Source organism: Talpa europaea (genome assembly GCF_964194135.1).
Source record: "Talpa europaea genome assembly, chromosome: 11".
In the NCBI taxonomy this organism is placed as follows: domain Eukaryota; kingdom Metazoa; phylum Chordata; class Mammalia; order Eulipotyphla; family Talpidae; genus Talpa; species Talpa europaea.
The window spans coordinates 70,364,325-70,386,453 of NC_140078.1; the positions used below are offsets into that span (position 1 = coordinate 70,364,325).

The 22,129-nt window shown below is 42.5% G+C and overlaps 1 protein-coding gene across 2 annotated transcripts in view; it reads right to left on the reverse strand.

Moving 5' to 3' along the window:
• Window positions 1-3,905: 3,905 nt before the first annotated feature.
• The window catches only part of RBM6 (RNA binding motif protein 6), a gene marked incomplete at both ends in the record, with an annotated part of 85,722 nt that continues 67,498 nt past the window's right edge, over window positions 3,906-22,129 (reverse strand). The window contains 13 exons of one of the 2 annotated variants that reach the window (XM_084247981.1): window positions 3,906-4,031; window positions 5,636-5,765; window positions 9,087-9,184; window positions 9,848-9,922; window positions 12,141-12,401; window positions 13,550-13,645; window positions 15,571-15,717; window positions 16,261-16,346; window positions 16,592-16,673; window positions 16,831-16,873; window positions 17,529-17,626; window positions 19,333-19,493; window positions 21,187-21,450. In XM_084247981.1, the coding sequence (XP_084104107.1) occupies window positions 3,906-4,031; window positions 5,636-5,765; window positions 9,087-9,184; window positions 9,848-9,922; window positions 12,141-12,401; window positions 13,550-13,645; window positions 15,571-15,717; window positions 16,261-16,346; window positions 16,592-16,673; window positions 16,831-16,873; window positions 17,529-17,626; window positions 19,333-19,493; window positions 21,187-21,450 (1,667 nt within the window). Of the gene's footprint in view, window positions 4,032-5,635; window positions 5,766-9,086; window positions 9,185-9,847; window positions 9,923-12,140; window positions 12,402-13,549; window positions 13,646-15,570; window positions 15,718-16,260; window positions 16,347-16,591; window positions 16,674-16,830; window positions 16,874-17,528; window positions 17,627-19,332; window positions 19,494-21,186; window positions 21,457-22,129 lie in introns of both variants that reach the window. The other variant, XM_084247980.1, reaches the window with a different exon arrangement.

Here is a 22,129-nt window from a genome sequence, read left to right on the forward strand (position 1 = left end):
GCGCCCCGAAGGAGTACCCGAGGGACAGGCGGCCGGGCTGTGGAGTCGGAGACGCGTGCCGGTCGGGGAAAACTCAGAACCCGAAAGAAGCGGGCTGCAGGACGCCCTCTGCAAGCTGACAGCGCTGGTGGAGAGGAGGGGCGCGGCCTTCCGATGCCTGGGGTAATTTAGCACCTGGAGTGACCCGGCTGAGGCCGATCGACCACCGCCCGCGGGTGACAGGGAGGGGCCACAAGGCCTGCTCCGACATTAAGAACCGCCGGTCATTACGAGTGGCAGCTGCACTTACCCCCAGGAGGGACCCAAGCAGCAGCAGTAGTGGTTTTATGCCCCAGAACCTTCAACAGGGAACGGCCGCCTCACAAAATGGCGCCCTCGCCGCCGGCCGTCTCCTACCCACAGTACCTCGGGTCTATCCCCTCCCCCCCGCCACCCGCCTCATGAGAAGGCGTCCAATCCGCGAAGGTGCTTGGCTGCGCGAGGGCTGCTGGGAAGTGTGGTCGCCAGGGCAGCTTGTCATTTACCACACCCAGTGTTAATTTCCTGCGTATTTCCCTTTCTACAAAACCAACGCCGAGCTGCCACTGTGACTTCTGCAGACCCAGAGTAGAGCTCTTACTTTCATTAGGTACAGTAAATCTTTGCTGCGGGGCTCTAGAGAGTACAGTTTGTTTTCACTGACACAATCTAAAACATCACGTTTAATCCAGTTTTAAGAGAACAAGCCAACAGGTTCTGTTGGCTTGTCGAACGCTAGATTATTGGGTTAAATGCTTAACAAATATCTATTTCATCTTACCCTAGGAGATGGTTATTAAGTCCACTTTGCAGGTGAAGAAGGTGAGGTTCATAAAAATTATTTTTAAAAGATTTATTTATGCATACAAGAGTTGGGGTATAGGCCAGAGGTGTGGGGGGTGAGAGGATTCACCAGAGACAGAGCGGGGAACAGAACAGGCAGCTTGACAGAAGTACACTGCTGAGGGGAGCAACGGGCGAGTCAGGAGAGGTCTGCTGCACCATGTGGGTAGCTCCCTGGCCAGTGATAGAACTCATGCCCCAGTGGCTGCGGATTGCTTCATAGTTTGCGTCTTAACCCTTGCACCACCAGGGAGGCCCCATGACAATTGAAGGCAGGTTTCAGAGTATCATTGATACTCTCTAGTCTAAGATAAAGGTAAAGGCTCAGGAAAGTAATTTTCCAGAGTTAATTTATCAGTTACTATTTGGACACTTAATAACATCTCAAAGTTAACACAATGAAATGCCCAACCTCGAATCCTTCACAACCTTTCCCAGGTCATAAATGGCAACTTGCTGCTTCCAGTTTCTCCAGACAAAAACTCTGGAACCATCCACTTCTTTTTTCCCTTGCACCCAGTTTTCCAGTAAACTGTGGACTCTGCCTTCAGATTCTCCTAGGATATGACTACTCTTAGCCACCTCAATTGCTTTCCACCTAGTCAGAACCATTGTCACTGTATTTTTTAAAAAAGATTTTTTACTTATGCATAGAAGAACTGGGGTGTAGGCTAGAGGTATGAGAGGATGGGGGGTGAGAGGATTCACCAGGGACAGTGGGGAGCAGAACAGGCAGATCTAATGAAATACACTTCTAAGGGGAGCAGCAAGCAAGACAGGAGAGGTCTGCTGAGCCATATGTGGGTTAGTTCTCTGGCGAGATCTAACTCAGGTCGCAGCTGTGATAACACTGAGACTTAACCCCTGCACCACCAGGGAGGCCCCTGAGCTTGTTTTACAGAGACAATGGGTCACAGAATGGTGGAATTGGGATATGAACTAGTAAGTTTCATTTCAGAGTCTATACCTTCAACCTCTACAATATAAGCTCCAGAAGGGCTTGTACCTTTTTAGTTCACCGCTATATCCCCAATACTTCTACTGGTGCTTGGTACAAGGAATGCACTCAATAAATATTTGTTGAATGAATTAACGAATACACTACCAAAGCTGAAAGTGTGACCTTTTTTTTTTTTTAGAAAAGAAACAGGGAAAGTGTGACATGTTAGAAAAGAAATAGGGATCTCTGGATAGTTTGGAATTATTTTGGACCCTGACTGGTCAATGAGATGACAGTATGCCTATATGTTCAGTTAGCATAATTTGCCCTCCAGCATTATATATTCTAGTGGGACTTACCTTTCAGGTCACATATACAGATTGAAAAATTAGACCATGACAAGGCAGAGGAAGATATGTTGTGGAAAACTACAACTATACTACTCTCTTTCTGGTTAACAAATCTGGTTAACAAATCTGCCTATATGTTCAGTTAGCATAATTTGCCCTCCAGCATTATATATTCTAGTGGGACTTACCTTTCAGGTCACATATACAGATTGAAAAATTAGACCATGACAAGGCAGAGGAAGATATGTTGTGGAAAACTACAACTATACTACTCTCTTTCTGGTTATGTGAATGTGAGAAGACTCTAAAACAGCTGTTCAGATATGCTGGAAAATCTTTTTTCCTGGAAGAACATCTTTAAACATGTTCTAACCATGGCTTATCCTTCAAGATCAAGGGCATTAAATGACTGGTACTGGAAGCTCTTTTGGTAACTAAAAACATGAAAGTAGAAATCTGGATTAGGAGAGGGGGAATTTACTTTCTTTATCCATCCATCCATCCATCCATCCATCCATCCATCCATCCATCCATCCATCCATCCATCCATCATCTATCTAATCTATCTTGGGCTGCTATAACAAAATACTACAGACAAGAGTCTGGAAAATCCAAAATTAAGGTACCAGCATGGTCTAGTGAAGGCCCTTCTCTGGCTGAATTCTTATATGATAGAAGGGTGTAGAAAGCTCTGTGGGATCTCTTTTATAACACTAATTCTGGCTGGTGACCTGTTTTTGGAATAAAACTTGGCTGGAACACAGCCTCAACCACTTGCTTATGTTTTGTCAATGGCTGCTTTTTCACAACAACAGAGATGAGTACTTGCAACAGAGATCATCCAACCTATAAAATACTCTCTGGCTATTCACAGAAAAGTTTGCAAACTCCCACCTTTACACCATCAACATGCTCTTCTAAACACACAGTTCATTTCCCTGAGACATCTAAGTGCAATTGTTAGTACAGTTAAGGTTACCTCGAGGAATTATTTTTAAGTGTCTTAGTATGTTCTTAGTATGTAATCCTTTTTAACTACAAATACTTAAAAAAAAAACAACCCATTTCACTGTTGAGGAAATCCCGTGAAATGTTATGAGTGATACAATGGGGAATTAAGAAAGAGTGAGTACAGTTAGGTCTCTGCAGAGTTTTGGCTATAGAGGGGATGAATAGCTATGGAAGAGTGGGAATTTTACTCTGTCAACTTGTGATGGTGGTCACAATGTATGAAGCAATGAGTACCCAGCAGGCACTCAGAAAAAGAAAGAGCTGTTACACTCCCTGTCTTGAAATAAAGGGGAAGTTAGAAGAGAACTTTAGAATGCCTAATAAATAGCAAACCAAAATATGGAAATATATTTGCCTTAGGAGTTATCAAAGAAATGAAAACAAACGAGGTGCTATTTTCAATAATTAGATTAGGAAAATAGTATAAAAGCCTGACAACATTCATACAAACTAGAGTTTAAAGGTCGCTGCAACTTATACACTCACACTGACAGTAAGTAATGTCACAAGGCTCACACCAGCACTTGCCATTTTAGCATAATTTCAAAGGCAGCAATCTGTACCCCCTACCACTTGCTCCAACCCCCCACCCATCTACAGGAGAAAAACTGAGCAACCAAAAAATCACATTGAAAAAAAGTTTATTTAAAAAAGTTCTAGCAGCAAGAACAGTAACAAAACAAAAAGAGAGATGGACAAACAAAACAAGAAGGAGACTGTCCTGTAGGACATGTCTCCATTCTTTAATCAAGTTCTTTATACCGAGCAAACATGACTCTTCGCACAGCATCTCGGTAAGTCTCATTGGACTGTCTCTTGCTGGTTCTTCCAGGAGCCCCCACATTGGGTCCCCTCATCCGGCCTTCATTCTGCAAAACAAAGACAATGAAGTGGGCTTCATGAATTAACCTCAGGGGTGATTTTTTTTTTTTTTAAGATTTAATTTATTTATTTTATTTATGCATACAAGAGCTGGGGTGTAGGCCAGATGTGTGTGGGGTGAGAGGATTCACAGGAGACAGAGTGGGGAGCAGAACAGGCAGATCAACTGAAACACTCTGTTGAGGGGAACAGTCGGTGAGACAGGAGAGGTCTGCTGCGCCATGTGGGTTAGCTCCTGGTTGGGGATCGAACTCATTCTGCAGTGGCTGGCAATAGCTTCATAGTGCTGACACTTAACCCCGTGTCACCAGGGAGGCTCTGTCAGGGGTGATTTTTGACTAAAAGCTTTTCTGCATCCTCAGGAGCAAGATGAGGATATTTTGGGCTGTTTAATTATTAACAATCACCTAAGATAAATATGGAGAGTAAGTGACATTGTGATTTCAATATGAAGGCTTCAACAATAGAAACAGAGAAGTCTGTATGAAAGAGAGAAGTTAATCTTTCTTTAGTTGTCGTTTGTATTTTATTTTTTTTAAAAATATTCATACAAGAACTGGAGTACAGGCTAGAGGTGTGGGGGGTGAGAGGATTCACCAGAGAGAGAGTGGGGAACACAACAGGCAGACTTAATGAAGTACACTGCTGAAGGGAGCAGCAGGCGAGACAGGAGAGGTCTGCAGTGCCTTGTGAGTCGCTCCCTGGCCGAGGATAAAACTTGTGCTGCAGTGACTGCGGACAGCTTCATAGGTTGCGTCTTAACCCCTTGCACCACCAGGGAGGCCCTAGTTGTCATTTTTAGAGGGGGACCACACCAACATAAAAAGGTCAATGTTCTTTTTTTTTTTTTTTAAAGATTTATTTATTTATTTATATAAGCACTGGGACCAGTCAGAAGTGAGGGAGGGTGAGAGAATTCACTAGAGCCAGAGTGGGGAACAGAACAGGCAGACTGACGAAATACACTGCTGAGGGGAGCAGCGGGTGGCAGGAGAGGTCTGTGCGCCATGTGGGACTCTCGCCCAGCGGCCGGAGATTGAACCGGCGCTGCAGAGGCTGCTAGCAGCTTCGCAACCCAGCGCTCAACTGCTGCGCCACCGGGGAGGCCCCAATGTTCCTTCTTACTGCTCTCTCTCGTTTCACTTCTTCCTTTGCTGAAATATGAGGGGAAATCCCTTCCTGGGAACCAGTACTAACATCATATTCCTCAATTTTAGCCATCCCAGACCTCTGATGACAGTCCCTCTCAACTGTACCTTTCATTGCTGGTTCCTTAGTTCTTTTCACCAAATGACTCTTCAATTTCAAACTGCCTGATTTCCACAATGCCTCACCTCTTACTCAGAGTAAGATGAGCCCCATTCCAGCTTCTCTGCTCCCTTCCCACTGCCAACCAAACTGCAAAGGGCCCAACATGCCTAGCTATAACCAGTAATCAAGATGAACAGGCTCCTCAGCTCTCATGTCCTCTGCCAGGAGTGAAGAAAGTCCAGCTAAAAGAAAGTCCAGCTACAGCTCTGGGCCACAGAATGACAGAAAGTTGCATATACTCTAGGTTCGCTCCACCCCAGCAAGATAGAAACCATTTTACCTCTTCTGCTGAAGCCAATCCTGGATGGCCATATCCAAGGCCTGCCCCTTTCCTCCAGCCAGGGGTCTGTTGGACACAGCTTCCTTTTCCACTATTGTCGATACCTTCTTTACCAACAGGTTTATGATCACTGCAAAGTAAGCAGACATACTTAGAAACCATGACCTTCAGAGAGACCAATTTGTGAGCTAAATACCTCAATTCAGATTTTCCTCCTCTTACATGTATTATAGAATTTCTGAGTGCTTGCTATCTACACAATAGGCTTTGTCCTGGGGATAGAGATGACCAAGATCTGATCGTACTCATGGGAAAGCATGTAAGAAAGAACATGTCAATGGATCTTATAGCACAGTGAAGGGCTCAGTCCTAGAGGTGGCAACAGTAGATGTCTGCTACAGAAACCAAGCAGGGAGAACACAAAGCCTTGAGGGGTGTCACCAAAATGACAGGAATTCCAATAAGAGGGTGAGTCTGAACTGGTTCTTGACAGATGAGGAGGTTTTGAAAAAGCAAGGGAGAAAAGGACATAAGCAAGGAGAAGTGCAAGAGTGTAATTTTTCCAGGAGCGTGTGATAGGAATTGACAAAAAGTTGCTTGGGATCACATTGAAAGTCTGGGTCATGCCTTACAGCAAAGGATATATTAGTGGTGGGGTAGAGGATTGACTGAAGACCAAAGAGCAAAGATTGAGAATAAGGATTCCAGGTCAGTGATGAACTGGAATGAGGCAAGGTTTAATGAAGGATGTGGTCACTAACTGGACATAGGATATAAAGAAGTAAGGCTGGGTGAGACCAAGGAGGCAGTGATGCTATGATGCTACTACTCTGAAATAGGAATACACTAGATTTTGCAGGACTGGATGGGAGTAAAATATGGAATATAATAATAATTAGTGTGAGGGACTTGAGAGGTGTCCAAGCAGACATGCCCAGGAGGTAAATGGAAATAGTGATTTTTTTTTTTTTTTTTTTGGAAATAGTGATTTAGAATTCAGAAATCAGGGCCTCCCCTGATGGCGCAGTGGTTGAGCGCTGGGTTGCGAGGCTGCCCGCAGTCTCTGCAGTGCCAGTTTGATCCCCGGCCACCAGTGAGGGTCCCACACACAAAAAAAAAAGAATAGAATTCAGAAAACAAAAATGACTTGGAATGGAGTCACAGGACTTGTTAGCCTGTTAGTGGTAGCTAAAGTGGTACCTTAGACAATCAAGAGATTGAAACGGTCAGAATAAAGGAATACCGAGAGCCAAAGCCTACAGAATGTCTTTTATTACACAGAAAAAGGAGCAGGAAAATTAGAATTAGGAAGGATGAGAGTCAGTAAAATGTGTGGTGAAGAGAAAAATCTCTTTCTGCACTCTGCCCAAATGACTTAGGGCTAAGGTGATTTCCTAGGTGACTCTTTCACTTTTGTCCTAATCCAGAATATTTAAAATTACAAAGAATGATATCCAATTGGAAATTATAGTGATTAAGTAGTTCCACCTTAGTATTTCTTAAAAAACTAGTAACAGAACAAAAATATCACAGTTTATTTCACACAGCAAGGTAGTATTTTTCATGGACTTCTTTTTCAGTTATACACACACACACACACACACACACACACAAAATTATCTCGCAGGCCTCCTTGATGGCACAGGGGTTAAAGTCTCAACGCTATCAAGCTATCACCAGCTACTGCGGCATGAGTTTGATCCCTGGCCAGAGAGCTACCCACATGGTGTAGCAAATCTCTGCTGTCTCACCCGCTGGTCCCCTCAGCAGTGTATTTCAGTCATTCCGCCTGTTGTGCTCCCCACTGTCTCTGGTGAACACTCTCACCTCCCACACCTCTGACCTACACCCAGTAATTATATGCATAAATAAATATAAATAAATCTTAAAAAAAATTAGCAGGCCAAGGTTAAAAAAATAAGCTCTTATTGTAGACTATGAGCAAGTTAAGTTAGAACATCAGAGTTCCAGAACCCATCTAGCCCCCCAGGGACCTTTCTACATCAGTCACCTCCCCTTTCCCTATAGGCACAATTTTCCCTAGCTCTTGGTTCTTTTATATACCAATATAAAGACTTGCTCAAGACTCACTAGATCAATACTTTGCTTAAAACTGTTTCATAACCGGGCCTCCCTGGTGGCCCAGGGGTTAAAGACAGCACTATCAAGCTATGGCCAGCACGAGTTTGAACCCTGGCCAGCCAGACCCACATGGTGCAGCAGACCTCTCCTGTCTCACCTGCTGCTCCCCTCAGCAGTGTATCTCAGTAGATCTGCCTTTTCTGCTCCCCAGTCTGTCTCTGGTGAATCCGCTTACCCCCCGCACTTGTGGCCTATTCCTCAGTTCTTGTATGCATAAATAAATAAATCTTTAAAAAAACAAAAATTGTTTCATACCGCACACTGCCCTGAGACAAAGTCTTCGTCCGCATGGAACCGGCTTCTGTCAGTTAAGCCACTCTCATCTCCTATCACTCAACAGCAAAGCCCCATATCAGCCCCACAGAGCTACTTACAACTTTTCAAGTGCATTATTACCTATTTCACCCATGGTGTGTGTAGCTCCCTCCAACTGAAATGTCCTCCCCTCCTCCACCTGACTTCTGTGTCTGCCCTATGAGACATGGTATTACCTAAGCTTTCCTTATTTCCTTGTTCAGACAGTACAGGATAATGTATTTCTTGTCTATCTGATTTTCCTTTTTTGTTTGTTTTGTACAGAAGAACTGAGGTGTAGGCCAGTGGTGCAGGAGAGTGAGAGGATTCATCAGAGATAGAGTGGGGAGCAGAGAAGGCGGATCTACTGAAATACACTGCTGAGGGGAGGAGCAGGTGAGACAGAAGAGGCCTCCTGACCCACATGAGGGTTAGCTCCCCAGGGATCGAACTCAGGTGATAGCAGTGACAGTGCTCTCAATTAACCCCTAGGCTACCAGGGCGGCTGCTGATTTTCCTTTGTATTTAGTACAGTACCTGGAACACTAGATTGTCAACAAATTCTATGTAACTCTGGGCTCATAACCTGGGAACTACCTGACTGGAAATAAGGACAGGAAGCTAGAATCACATATTTCTATCAGCAGCTGGACACTGATTTAGCATCTACTGTAAGAATGGAGATTTTCCTAGAGAAAAAAGCCCAAGAGTGAGACAATCTTATCAGGCCCATAAGGAGATACAGTAGCACTAATGAGAGAAAGGGTTTCCAGCCATGGCTGTAGTAGTTCTGGTTTTGAGCAGCTGAAGCAGCCTGCCAGTCTTCCATTCAAACATATATTCCCTCTCTAAAGAAAAGTGGTCAGAATGCTGGGTTAAACCCCATATACAAGGAGTTTAGACAGAACCTGCTTTCAATAACCTCACTTCTCTAAGAGAGAAAACAGTAACACAGTAGGAGTAGATGTTTTACTCTTAGGCTTTGAGGTCTAAACATGTAGAACTCCTGGCTTACCTGTCTGTTTCCCTAGAGTATTTACTTCGTTTCCTTTCTGGAGAATCAAAGGATTGGAGCTTTTCCCTGCGATCATTTCCTCTTTCTTTAAACCTTCCCTGTAGGTAAGGAGAAAAACAGATCCGAGATTTCCATCAGAAGGGATAGAGAGTGGGGAAAGTTTCACTTTTTTCCTGACATTTCTTTTGACACAAAGGGAGTTGAACTTGTAACTCCTGGAATTGCCAGTTCCTTCACACCCTTCTTAGAAAGCAGTGGCTTTTCTGATTGGTATAATTTGGGATAGATTAAGCTCAAATACTTGGCTTAGCTGTCTCTTCCTACTCTGCAGAAGTGCTCTCTAACAAGCCTCCAAAAGTAAGTTCCTTCAGGTAGGTCTCATCACACAAGATCTACCAGAGACCAGTGATGCTGTGACTAAATAGGTGAGGTTTGACTAACTGTTAAGTCTATGTAGTTACTTAGTAAAAGACATTATTTCAGCAGTCCTATTCACTACCCCACCATATATTTTTAAAGCTCGGCAGGAAAAAGAAGTGCTATTTGACATACTTAGAGACCTTAACTATGTTTAAAAATAAAATCAACTTCATAGAGGTACAATTTATAAAATGTACTCAGTTTGATACATTTTGAGGAATGTGTACACCATCTTTTAGGGTCTGTTCTCTGCCTACCTCTAAGAAAATCAGCATATCCTACAAATTCTACACCAGAAAGCAAGAAGAGTTGGGGTCAGGAAGTAACATCACCAGGCTTACCTCCCGTTCTCTCCTCTCCAGATAGGCTAGCTCCTGCTCAGACTGTTTTATCTTCCGATGGATTTCCAGGTTTTGCTGAGAAGAGAGGCGCTCTATGAGTGTAGACCTAGAAAATGTGGCCCTGGAAATGCCTCCAATGCTTCCCAATTGCTGCTTTAAGACTATAGTTCCTTTCACCAACCAAGTCTCCTAAATGATCATGTATTCTGTCAACAGCCCCTAACCTATCTTGCATAAGGTTCATTAATGGGCCCCAGGTTTGAATGACAGCTTATCACACAGATGAGATGTGTGGCACAACAGGGAACCTTATTCTACTTTTCTCTAAAAATGCATAATACAGAAATCTGGCTTACATCTCTATCTAGGTAAAAAATATGGGAGAGGGAAATCTAAACACACCAGTAAAGAAAACAAAATGCCTACATATGCTGCTTACTGCCCCCCACCCTCCTCAGACACGATCACTCTTTCAAGTTCCCAGAGAAATATGAAAAAGGACCCCAAGGTCCCAAAAGAACAGACTGCTCTGAGGATCCCATGCTCCTTATAGGCCCCATAAGCCTCAGGCATGGCTCCACTACACACTGCCCTCAGGCATTTTTAAGAAACTTAAGGTGTCCAGAACAGCTCTTAAATGGAGAGGGGACCTTTGCACTAGATCACTATAAGGAAATAAAATTTGGTACAGCCTACTTTCTATTGTCCTAGCGTCAGTTTAGTTTGTAGATTCACCAGACCTCTGGCTCCTCTTTCCCGAAAACTACTTTTTATCCCTTTAATATTCCTTTTCACCAGAGGGCTGAATTTCTTTTCTTTTTTTTTTGTTTGTTTTACAGATTTGTTTTCAAAGAGCAAAAACATCTAGACAATTTAAATACAAGTCAAAAACAGAATTACTGTGTTAAAGTCAGCGATGACATCAAAACATGTGCTTACTCTGAGACACTTGCCAGTGTCTTGAGTTTTCTTTCAGTGAAGAAAGGGGGCCTGATGTTTTATTCACATACATTCATCTTCTCTGCAATTTCTTGTAGACACATTAAATTTTCCACATCTGTATTAGGAATTTCAAACCCAAATTCATTCTCCAAGGCCATAATTGCCACTTGGTTCAAATCCTCTAAGCCCAGATCTTTCATAAAATGGGAATTTATTGAGAATTTTTCTGGGTCAATCTTACAGTTTTAAGGCGTAAAGAACACAGTCCTTGATTCCCTCCAACATCAAAGGGGGCACCATACTGGTGGCACAGCTGTATAGCCCTAGCTTTGTCTGGGCCCCCATGGGGCACAGGGTGATGTTGGGTGGCTGGGTAGTGGCCAGCATGGGTACCTGGGTATGAGGCCTCATGTAGTCAGTGGGTACAGGTGCAAAAGACACAAGTGGTCACGGCTATCAAGAGCTGAAATTTATGTGTGTAAATCTGGTGGCTCAGAATTCCAAAAGGTCTAAGGCACTTGGGAGATAGTCTATTTTAAGGATTGTCAGGAAGAGCTTCTCAGATCCTAGAAGCCACCACAGAGGCAGCTGAGAAAAGAGGTGTGTCTATTACCAAAAGCAGAGCTTCCCAGCTTTTTGCTACGAATTTGGGTTCTAAATTGAAAGTCCATATCCAACCTTCTCACCTGTTCTGTCAACACCTGCTAGAGAAGGAGTGTGAAATTATTCTAATCTAAGAACATGATTCCATCTAGGGGCTTTGTTTGTCCAGAATTTGGCTCCTTGGTCAGTATGTATAAATGGAAGACTGCAGGGGAGGACCAATGTATGTCAGTTTAACACCCAAGAATAGCTTTTGCGTCATGGCTTATAGCAGTAACTCACAAGATGGAAGAATGTGACCCACCGCTGGGGAAAGATGCACACTGCTAGAACTAGATGAAACGAGGTCTACCCAGCCATTAAGTATCAAAGAAGAGAAAGGGCTTAATTGAACTCTAATTGTTTGTTAGGTTAATGGCAGAGCTAAGATGAGAAACCCAGCAAGTGAGTTTTTATTCCATAACCCTTTCTGTTTTCAGCACAGATGCTGTGTTTGATGCTCCAGTCACCACTATGCTGTTTCCCTTGGGTTTACACACTGATTTTTTTGAAGATGGACATAGCCTTAATGCAGAGCAGGTAATGAACAAAGGTGGAGGAGCAATACATTATTGAATTAGAATGACTTAATTACAGGAACTGGGGATGATATAGACTGAGGAAGGTCAGCATGAGTTTCTTTATCCCTGTAATGCTCATTTGATGGTGAGAGTAAATTTTCAAAGGTCAGAGTCCCTTCCCCTAGTACCTTGTGCAGGTCTGAGAGCTGCTGGTGTTTGATCAGAACTTCTTTGTTGGGAAACTGTCTTCTGCAGAGTAGACATGCCAGTTTATTCCAGTCAGTGAGTTTGTCTTCTTCATTCTCCTTCTTGGCGAGTTCCTCTCGCTGTTGCGGCTGTGTTGTGCGTGGTTGCGGAGGAGGGGTCTGCTCTTCCTCCTCGTCTTCCTCATAGTCACTGTCTCCTCCATATTCACCCAGGAGGCCAATTAGTGGGTTTACCACCTTAGGCTGGAAGAAGAAGGCCAGGGATAACAATAAACTCAACCTATACTTTGGGGTCTGTTTCCTGGATATTTTGATATGGGGCATCTCATTTCTTCTCTTTTAGTAAGAATAACGACATGGGCTCAGAATAGGCTCACTGGCCACATTACTCATTCCCAAATGGAAACAAAACTTAAGCTTGACTTTGCTTCCTGCTCATTAAGATAACCAGAAAGTTTCCTTTAGAAGTGACTATCAACAGAATGGTGAAAAAAAGGAAGAAAAAGGGGAACTTATATAGAATATAGAGAGAGTTAAAAAATCACAAGTTATAAAGAGGAAGAAATAACAACCACCTCCAGGTCACTATAACCCAGAGTAAAGGAAAGATAAAGCCCATGAAGGTTATAGTGACCCCTACCCAAAAGGGATTTAGGAGGTGGACTAAAAGTAAGACAAGGATAAACATTCAGGTAAACATAGCCAACTTCTGAGTAAAAGGCAAAGGCATGATTAGGATAGATGATAAAACAAACTGAAATAATAATGTGGAGCAGGCAAAGTGACTGTTAAATAATGATGCATGTGGTCCCTGGCCTCTGAAGAAACAAACAAACAAAAAAAAACCAAGGTCCTTATTGTGATTGTGATATATATTATATATAATATATAAATACATATATTTATATTCAGCCACAATCAACAGGATCACATTACCGCATCTGAAAATGTATATTCAATGTTATAATACCTTGATCACTCTGGCGAAGCAGGAAAACTATAAAAATGACCATGCATGAACTCCTCATCTAAGAGATTTTTATGCAATGCCAAAAGGTTGGAAACATCAGGGCCAGTAAATGGGTCTCAATAGTCATTTAGAACAGAATTAACAAGACCAAGGCTGTTAACTTAAAAAGGGCCAGGCAATCCCTGGGCTGGTCGGGGGTATAGTGGAAAAGAGGACAGTAAAGTTAAAATGCCTGATTTTTCCAGTAATATCCCTATTTAGCAAACAGGACAATTCCCCTCGTGATTATATTCAAGAAGAACTCTTTTTTGTGAGACACAAAGAGTTAAAGGACTAACACCAAAGAGGGATCAGTCTCTGAACTTCCTTTCCCATTTGGAACCAGACCCAGCCCTAGTCCCAGGCATCAGCTTAGTCTTACTGGTGGAGGACTCTCTTCCTTCTTCATGGTGGGAGGCAAGGGCTTCTTAAAGACATCCTCTGGGGCAGCTGTCTCCTCACTGGTACTTTCCTGAAACTGATCAAATGCAAGGAATTCTTATATGACACACATAAGTTAGATTAAGAGTTAAACCTGTTGAGGGGCCTCCCTGGTGGCGCAAGAGGTTAAGTGTCAGCACTATGAAGCTATCTCCAACTACTGCAGCTTAAGTTCAATCCCTGGTGCAGCAGACCTCTCCTGTCTCGCCCACTGCTCCCTCAGCAGTGTACTTCAGTCAATCCGCCGGTTCTGCTCCCCACTCTGTCTCTGGTGAGTCTTCTCATCCACCCTACACCTCTGGCCTACACCCAGTTCTTGTATGCATAAATAAATAAAATCTTAAAAAAAAAAAGAGTTAAACCTGTTGAAATTAGTCTGATTTTCCAACTCTCCTAATTTTAAAAAAATATTTATTTATGCATGCAAGAACTGGGGTACAGGCTAGAGATGAAGGGGGTGAGAGGATTCACCAGAGACAGTGAGGAACAGAATAGGCAGATTGACTGAAATACACTACTGAGAGGAGCAGCGGGTGAGGCAAGTGAGGTCTGCCTCACTATGTGGGTTGCTGCCTGGCAGGCGGGGATCGAACTTGTGCTACAGAGGTTGTGGGTTGCTTCACAGTGCAGCGCTTAACCCCTTGTGCCACCAGAGAGTCCCCCGTAACTCTTCTAATTTGTGAAATATCTGCAATGTAGTTTTAATGATTTCAATAGTTAGGTACCAGATGAAGCATTTATTTGCATTATCTCATTCAATCTTAAACTACAATCCTCCAAATAGGAATTAATATTCTTATTTACAAATGACAGGAAAATGGTTAGAAAGAATAAGTGGTAAAAATAGAATTCAAATATTAAGCCAGTATGACTCTGAAGTCTGAGTTCTCAGACACACTCTTTCTCTCTGTATCTCTAAACATCTAGTATAACAAAGGGATGGGGGAGACAAATTATGAAATGAATCACAAACAAATCCATCCATTTCCACTAATGTGTAACTAGTGTCAGAGTTAATACAATTCTTTGGAAAATAGTCTGATTTTATGTCAGGAGATATAAAAATGTTCATCATCTTTGTCTTCAAAATGTATCCTGCAGGTCTCCTGCCTGCTTGTGACTACGCAGGTGTTTCTTTTTACAAACCTTTTTTTCTTTTGCAAAACAGGAGTAGCAGCTCTCCTGCCCACCTGTGAGAATGCAGGTGCCTCTCCTTTTCTCCTTTTCCTAATAAACCTGTCCTTTTAAATGTAAAAGAAAGAAGAGGGCGTCCCTGGTGGCACAAGGCGTCATGCACCGCACTACGAAGCAATCCACAGCCTCTGCAATACGAGTTTGATCCCCGGCCGGCCAGGGAGCAACCCACTTGGCGTAGCAGACCTCTCCTGTTTGGCCCGCTGCTCCCCTCAGCAGTGTATTTCAGTCAATCCGCAAGTTCTGTTCCCCAGAACTCCCCTCTGGTGAGTCCTCTCACCCCCTGCATCTCTGGCCTGTACCCCAGCTCTTGTATACATAAATAAATAAATCTTTAAAAAAAAAGAAAAGAAAAAGAAAATGTGTCCCCAGGAATTTAAAAAGGAGAAATAAAATGCTAAATGCTGCATATGTTGATAGTATAAGATTAGAAAGAGGAGGCAGATAATAAAGGAAAAACCATTTTACTGTGAATTTCTTCAACTCAGGCATTGAAATAATAATTAAAGAGTAAAGAATGCTACAATTACACCTACAGAATTGTGCACACAGACTCAAGCACTCAAGGGACCTGAGGAAAGTGGGATTGTGTGGAGCTGAAGTGCTGGGGTTTAAGTGGGGTCATCATTTTAACACCCAAGCTTTTCCATCTGTGAAAGAGAGTTACCATGGGGTGTAAGAGGTAAGAAACCTAGATCTCCTCTATGACTCTTCACTTTAACTTATAATTATAGGGTAAAAAGTGAACAGATTCTCAAGTTCTTTTACCCTTGTCACTCCTCTGTCTTTCTTCTCCTTGCCATCTCTTTTAGACATCTCCTTCTTGCTACTTGACTTTCCTTGACTGGTAGGTTTCTTTTCCTTGATTTCTTCTTCCTCAGGTGACCCAGGGTCCTGGGGCACATAGACTTCTTGCTGCAACACAGTTGGAAACAATTAAGTCTACAGGATGTTTCACTTTCCCAGTAGTTTCAGATCTCAGAAGCACAATTCACTTCTGGGAAAAAGATCTCTTTCACTCACAGGTCTATGAAGACCACATCAAATGTCTATTTAGAACACATCTCAAGACCCACTTTGGTGACACATCCAGACCAACTCAATGTTGACCTTTCCAATAGTAGCACTGTTCTTACCTGTAATGCCACAAGGCACTGATTTTCATTACAGGCACCAGTTAACATAAAGGTCATCATCTCTAAAATCCATCTGAATAAATACAACTCAACATAAAAGCTGGATTTTTTAAAACACTAAGCTAAACATGAGGTAGAGATAGTACAAGGGTTAAAGCAGCTGCCTGTGTGGAGAAACACTCAGTTTCCACATATTTAAACTTTTGCATTTTTCATGTAATGAGCAGCCTCGAAATGCAGGGAATAAAATCTTCAAAGTAGCAAAGCACAGGCACCTTTCTCAAAAGAATCATTAAAAATGTAAATAAAGTCTAAAACTCACCTGAGTATTGGGGTCATAGTAAGTTCCTGCTAAGGGGTCATAATAGTAGCCAGTAGCAGAATCATATATGTAGCAGTCGGATGATGCTAGAGTGAATAAAACCAGAGCAATGTTAGTCCCCGTCCAATGAAGCTCTTGCTGGAGACTCATCAGGAACAACACAAGAATGAGGCTGCTCAACCTCAACAGGTGCAGAACCTGTGAGATCTGCTCTCTCTGAAAGAGCACCCTGAGTCAGTGGCATCTCTTGCCAATTGTGTGACCACAAAGATTGCAAATAATGAGCAGTCCAGCCAAAAAGTACAACAGAAATTAAACAAAGGTCACTTACACTGTTGTCCTTGTCGATTTGTATCTGAAGACCAGTCTGAATTTCTGCTACCTCCCCTCCTATCTCGGAAATATTTTTTACCCTATCATAGAAAGGTAAGTTAAAATTATGGAACTTCTGATAGTCATTAACCTTCACAGTCACCCATTGTAGAATTCAAGTTCACTCTTTCAGTTAAGATCAAGACCCTCAATTCAGTAAGAATTTTAATTGAGCATTCCCCATCTGCTGAAGCCTACCTGATAGTAGTGCATGTGGTCAGTATGGTCCCCAGAATCATTTCTGCAACAAACAATAAAATATGTCATGAGACTGCTACCAAGAGCCACTTGAGGAGTGCCTAGCCCTACAGATTTGCCAAGAAACTGTCTTCCCCTTAATATGCAGGGAAAGGAACCAATTCAGACAGCAAATGGTGGTGTGACTCTTGAGGGTGGCACTGCAGCAGTGGCACTCCTGCAAAGCCATCTGCTAGAGCAAAACAGCAACTGAGTTGAGGATGCTGGAGTAATATCTGCTATAAGCCCTGTCAGCCTTCTCTCTGATGCAGCAACTGGGAATAAAGAGCAATTTGACTTCCTAGTGCTATAGTGTCATGAATAAGGATAGGGGAGTGGGAAATCAAGACAGCATTTCCTTAGGATTTTGAATGGCAAGGATCTATCAAGGGTTTTCTCTATATCCAAGATCATACTATTATCTGGGACCCAAACATACTGGGCAGTCAAGAGAGAGAGGACTGAAGTATTATTAATAGGACTAAAGTACTAATTTGTGGGGTATTGAGGGGGTAGAATCTAGATTCAGAATAAGGCAAGTTTCAGAAAAATAAAACACATACAACCCACACTGTCACTATCTCTCTAGCCAGGAACAGGAGTTTGTTATCAAAATCTTGAGTGGCGCAGCATAAGAGAACCCCACCTCTTTGGCTTACCTTCGTTTTCCAGTAGCCAGATTTACAGCTACCATCTTTCCATCAATGCTAAATGGTGGATCGAGGTTCTGCAAAATCTTCACTACACGAAGAGCTTCCTGAGGAACCAAAGACATAACCGCCCAACTTTCAGTCGAGAAACAACTGACATATATCGCTGTCTAAGTTTACGGCATACAGCATGATCTGATTTACACATATTGTGAAATGATTACCACTGTAGGTCCAGCAAACATCCATTTTCTCATATAGATACAACAAAAAGAGAAAAAAAGTCCTCCTTGTGATAAAGTCTTAGGATTTACTCTTAACAACGTTCCTTTTTATCAAATGGCAGTGTCAGCTTGGTCATCATGTTGTATATTTATTATAACTAGAAGTTTGCACCTTTTGACTATATTTCTTCAAATTCTCCTTGTCTCTACCCTTTGCTTCTTTTTGATGATGGGCAATTATTATGTATCTCATTGTGTGTATTTCCCTAACGATTAGTGACATTGAGACCAAAGATGCATTTGAACCCAAAGAGAGTAAAAAACAAGTCCTTTGATAGAGAACTGAACATGAATTTTCCTCCTCAAGGAGAAAAAAAATTTAGTAAACATTATGTTCTAGTTGTAATTATAACAATAAGAGAAAACTGGTGAAAACAGGCAAGTCTTAATGAAGGGTTGACCTTAATAGTGATTTGAGTAGATGTCAGTCTGTGGCATAAATTTCAAAAAACTCAAATTCTCTTTTTGAGGCTGCAACTGTCATTACATCAGATCCAGTTTACAATGTCTCTTGCAATTTTTGAGCAATGAATCTAAGAATTACCAATGATTTTCATTACTACCTAGAAGTTACTTCCATAGAAAAGGGCCCCACATCTAAAACCTCAAGCTGTGAGAATCTATTAAAGCAATACTTTGAGACAAAAAAGGATGGTAATAGGACTATCACCATCAAAAAGAAAACTGGGGCCTCCCTGGTGGTGCAGGGGTTAAAGAGAGCGCTATCAAGATATTGTCAGCCACTGTAGCATGAGTTCAATTCCCCAGCCAGTCAGGGAGGTGACCCACATGGCACAACAGACCTCTCCTGTCTCACCCACTGCTCCCCTCAGCAGTGTATTTCAGTAGATCTGCCTGTTCTGCAGCCCACTCTGTCTCTAGAGAATCCTCTCACCCCCACCCCTGGTATGCATAAATAACTAAATCTTAAAAAAAAAAAAAAGACAGAAAACTGCTTGTAGCTGGACTAAAGTTTAAGAAATTGGAAAATTCATTAAGATCTTCAGAGATTCAGTATTTAGATTCTTCACAAGTAGATTGAATTCTCACTTAACTTCAAATGGAAATTGTAAATGCCACAAGACAAAAATGGTCCCGAAAAACCACTCAAGAATTCTAACTTTTAAGAGCAGGTATTTCAATTACATGAACTTTAAACCCCAAAAAGAAAACAAGAAGGGTTATGTGGCAAAATTTCAAAAAACTCAAATGCTCTTTTTGAGGCTGCAACTGTCATTACATCAGATCCAGTTTACAATGACTCTTGCAATTTTTGAGCAATGACTCTAAGAACTACCAATGATTTTCATTACTACCTTGTAAGTTACTTCCATAGTAAAGAGCCCCACATCTAAAACCTCAAGCTGTGAGAATCTATTAAAGCAATGCTAGGTAGCAATACTATTAAATCTATTAAAGCAATACTAGGTAGCACATGAGAATTCCAATGATAAAGAAGTCCTTCAAACCCTTTTTAGGTTTCTATACTCTCCTGTCCCTAAAGCCATTCCAAGGTAGGGGAAACTCACCGCATGGGAGTCGAGATCAATAAAACCATAGGTGTGGCCCATGGGGCCTGTTCTGTTCTTAATGATACGAACATTGGCAGTAGTAAGGCGAACATAGGGTTCCAGCACTTCCACAATCACCTCAGGAGGAGTTGAACGATAGATGCGTTTTAGCATGATTGCTGAACAAATCATGCACAAATGGGAGAAAGCAAGGAAAGAGAAAGGTTAATTTTTGAAGTCCTCAGAGCCAGATTGTACTTTTTATTGCAGATGACTAAAGATACTACTCTGACTACTAAGGCTGATTCCATAATGAAATGCTAGTCAAGTACTTCATATTTTGCTTCATCAAAACTTAGAAATCGAGGGGCCTCCCCAGTGGCGCAGTGGTTGAGCACTGGGCTGCGAGGCTGCCCACAGCCTCTGCAGCACCGGTTCAATCCCTGGCCACCGGTGAGGGTCCCACATGGTATGCAGACCTCTCCTGCCACCCGCTGCTCCCCTCAGCAGTGTGTTTCGTTGGTCTGCCTGTTCTGCTCCCTGCTCTGGCTCTGGTGAATTCTCTCATTCTCCTGCGCTTTCTGACTGTACCCAGTGCTTGTATAAATAAATATATAAAATCTTAAAAAAAAAAAAAAACAAAACAAAACCTTAGAAATTGAAAACTATGCCTTGTTGCATTTGAATAGTAACTCGCTATTTGTGTAACAGTGTACTCTCCATAAAAAGGGGAGGCTCCATGTACCCTGCCCCACATAATGATGGGCAGGGCTGAGCAGAGGGGAAACTTAAAAGGATTTGGGAGAGAAGTCATAGAGAGGGGCCTCCCTGGTGGTGTAGGGGTTAAGTCTCAGTGCTATCAAGCTATCCCCACTAGGACCTGAGTTTGATCCCTGGCTAGGGAGCTAACCCACATATCGCACAGCAGACCTCTCCTCTCTTGCCCGCTGATCCCCTTAGCAGTGTATTTCAGTAGATCCATCTGTTCTTCTCCCCACCCTGTCTCTGGTGAATCCTCTCAAACCCCATACCCCTCCCTACCACACCTCTGACCTACACCCCAGTTTTTCTATACATAAATAAATCTTTAAAAAAAAAAAGGGGGGCCTCCCCTGGTGGCGCAGTGGTTGAGCGCTGGGTTGCAAGGCTGCCCGCAGCCTCTGCAGTGCCAGTCCGATCCCCGGCCACCGGCGAGGGTCCCAGGATAAAAAAAAAAAAAAGAAAACTTGAGGAGACACATGGAGCAGAAAGACATGTGAAGAATAAACTACACTTGCTTCTCGACCTTGGACTTGCACCAGGGACTTGGGGGACACAGAAGGAGACAGCTGAAAGAGACATGGGTGAGCAACCATGGGGAGGTTAACAACGACAGCCTTTATCTGACTTGTACTTTTATTTTGTTCCTTTCCTTCTAGACTTGCCTGATACCTTCTGCTGGAAGGCAGATACCTTGCCAGAAGGTGCCTTAGATTTGTGGCAAGCTTTCAGGTATCAGTGGTCTTGCTTTGGGCCAACCCTGTTTGGTCAGACATTTACCCACAAGGGGATGGGTAACTCTGGATATTTCATTGGGAAACTATATCCTTTCTCTTCTCTTTATACACACTAATTCTATTAAAGTTTTTTTCTATTGAAGATCTTATGCAAAACAACAAAGTATACTTTGCCTTCATGTGATAGATGGCAGGACCTATTCTGCCCACTAACATTTGGAGAATGTAGATTCCCTTAACCAGAAGAAAAAGGCCACAGAAAGTAATAGGCACCTTAATTAGGCTGAACAGTTCCATTGGAGTGTGACAAGCAGTGGGTTCCAGCCACAACAGTCTGGTCACAGATCACAGTCACATGCCCTGACAAACCACTTACTTTTGCTCTCTCCATCCTGGCGTGTGTCCCCAGACCATGGTTCCTTCTCTCGATCTCTCCGAAAGGTGGGTGCTTCTCTTCGAGGCAGATACCTTTCTGCTTCTCTCTTCTGATGTCCCAAGCGTGATTCTTGTCCTTCTTCCCGTTTCTTGAGTTCAGGTTCCTTATCAGCTGACCTTGGGGCCTGACTGGATTGTTTTTCTGATGGTGCTGGTATGGATGTTTTCTGAGGTTGAGGGTAGGTTATTAATTCTTGCTTGGCCTCTGTCACTAGAGAAACAAACAGAAACAGAGAATCTCTAGCAACTTTTATCTAAAAAATACTACTACTATGATTCTTCCTTACCTGCCACCTAATAAATATATTGGAATGATTTTAATGTCAGAAATACCTACAAAAAAAAGGCCTTTGACAGATAATACATGAAATAATTCACAAAAGAAACTATCCCAACTATTTGAAAAATTCAACTTGTAAGTTTTCTATTACTTCCTAAATTTTTTTTTAAAGATTTGATTTATTTATGCATACAAGAACTGGGGCACAGGCCAGAGGTGTAGAGGGTGAGAGGATTCACCAGAGACAGAACAGGCAGATTGACCGAAGTACACTGCTGAGAGGAGCAGCAGGCGAATCAGGAGAGGTCTGCCGCTCCATGTGGATTGCTCCCTGGTCAGCCGGAGGATCGAACTCGTGCTGCAGAGGCTGCGGATAGCTTCATAGGTTGTGTCTTAACCCCTTGTGCCACCAGAGAGCCCCTATTTCAAACCTCTTTCAATAGCAGGACAATTTGTCTATTATTAAGGGGAATATTTCTACAATTCATTCATTCTTGGAGGGTTCACTCTTTTTAGATGACTTCCCTGGGAAATCTTTTTTTAAAAAATAGGATTATGGTTTTATTTATTTATTTTTTTAAAAGATTTTCTATTTATACAATAG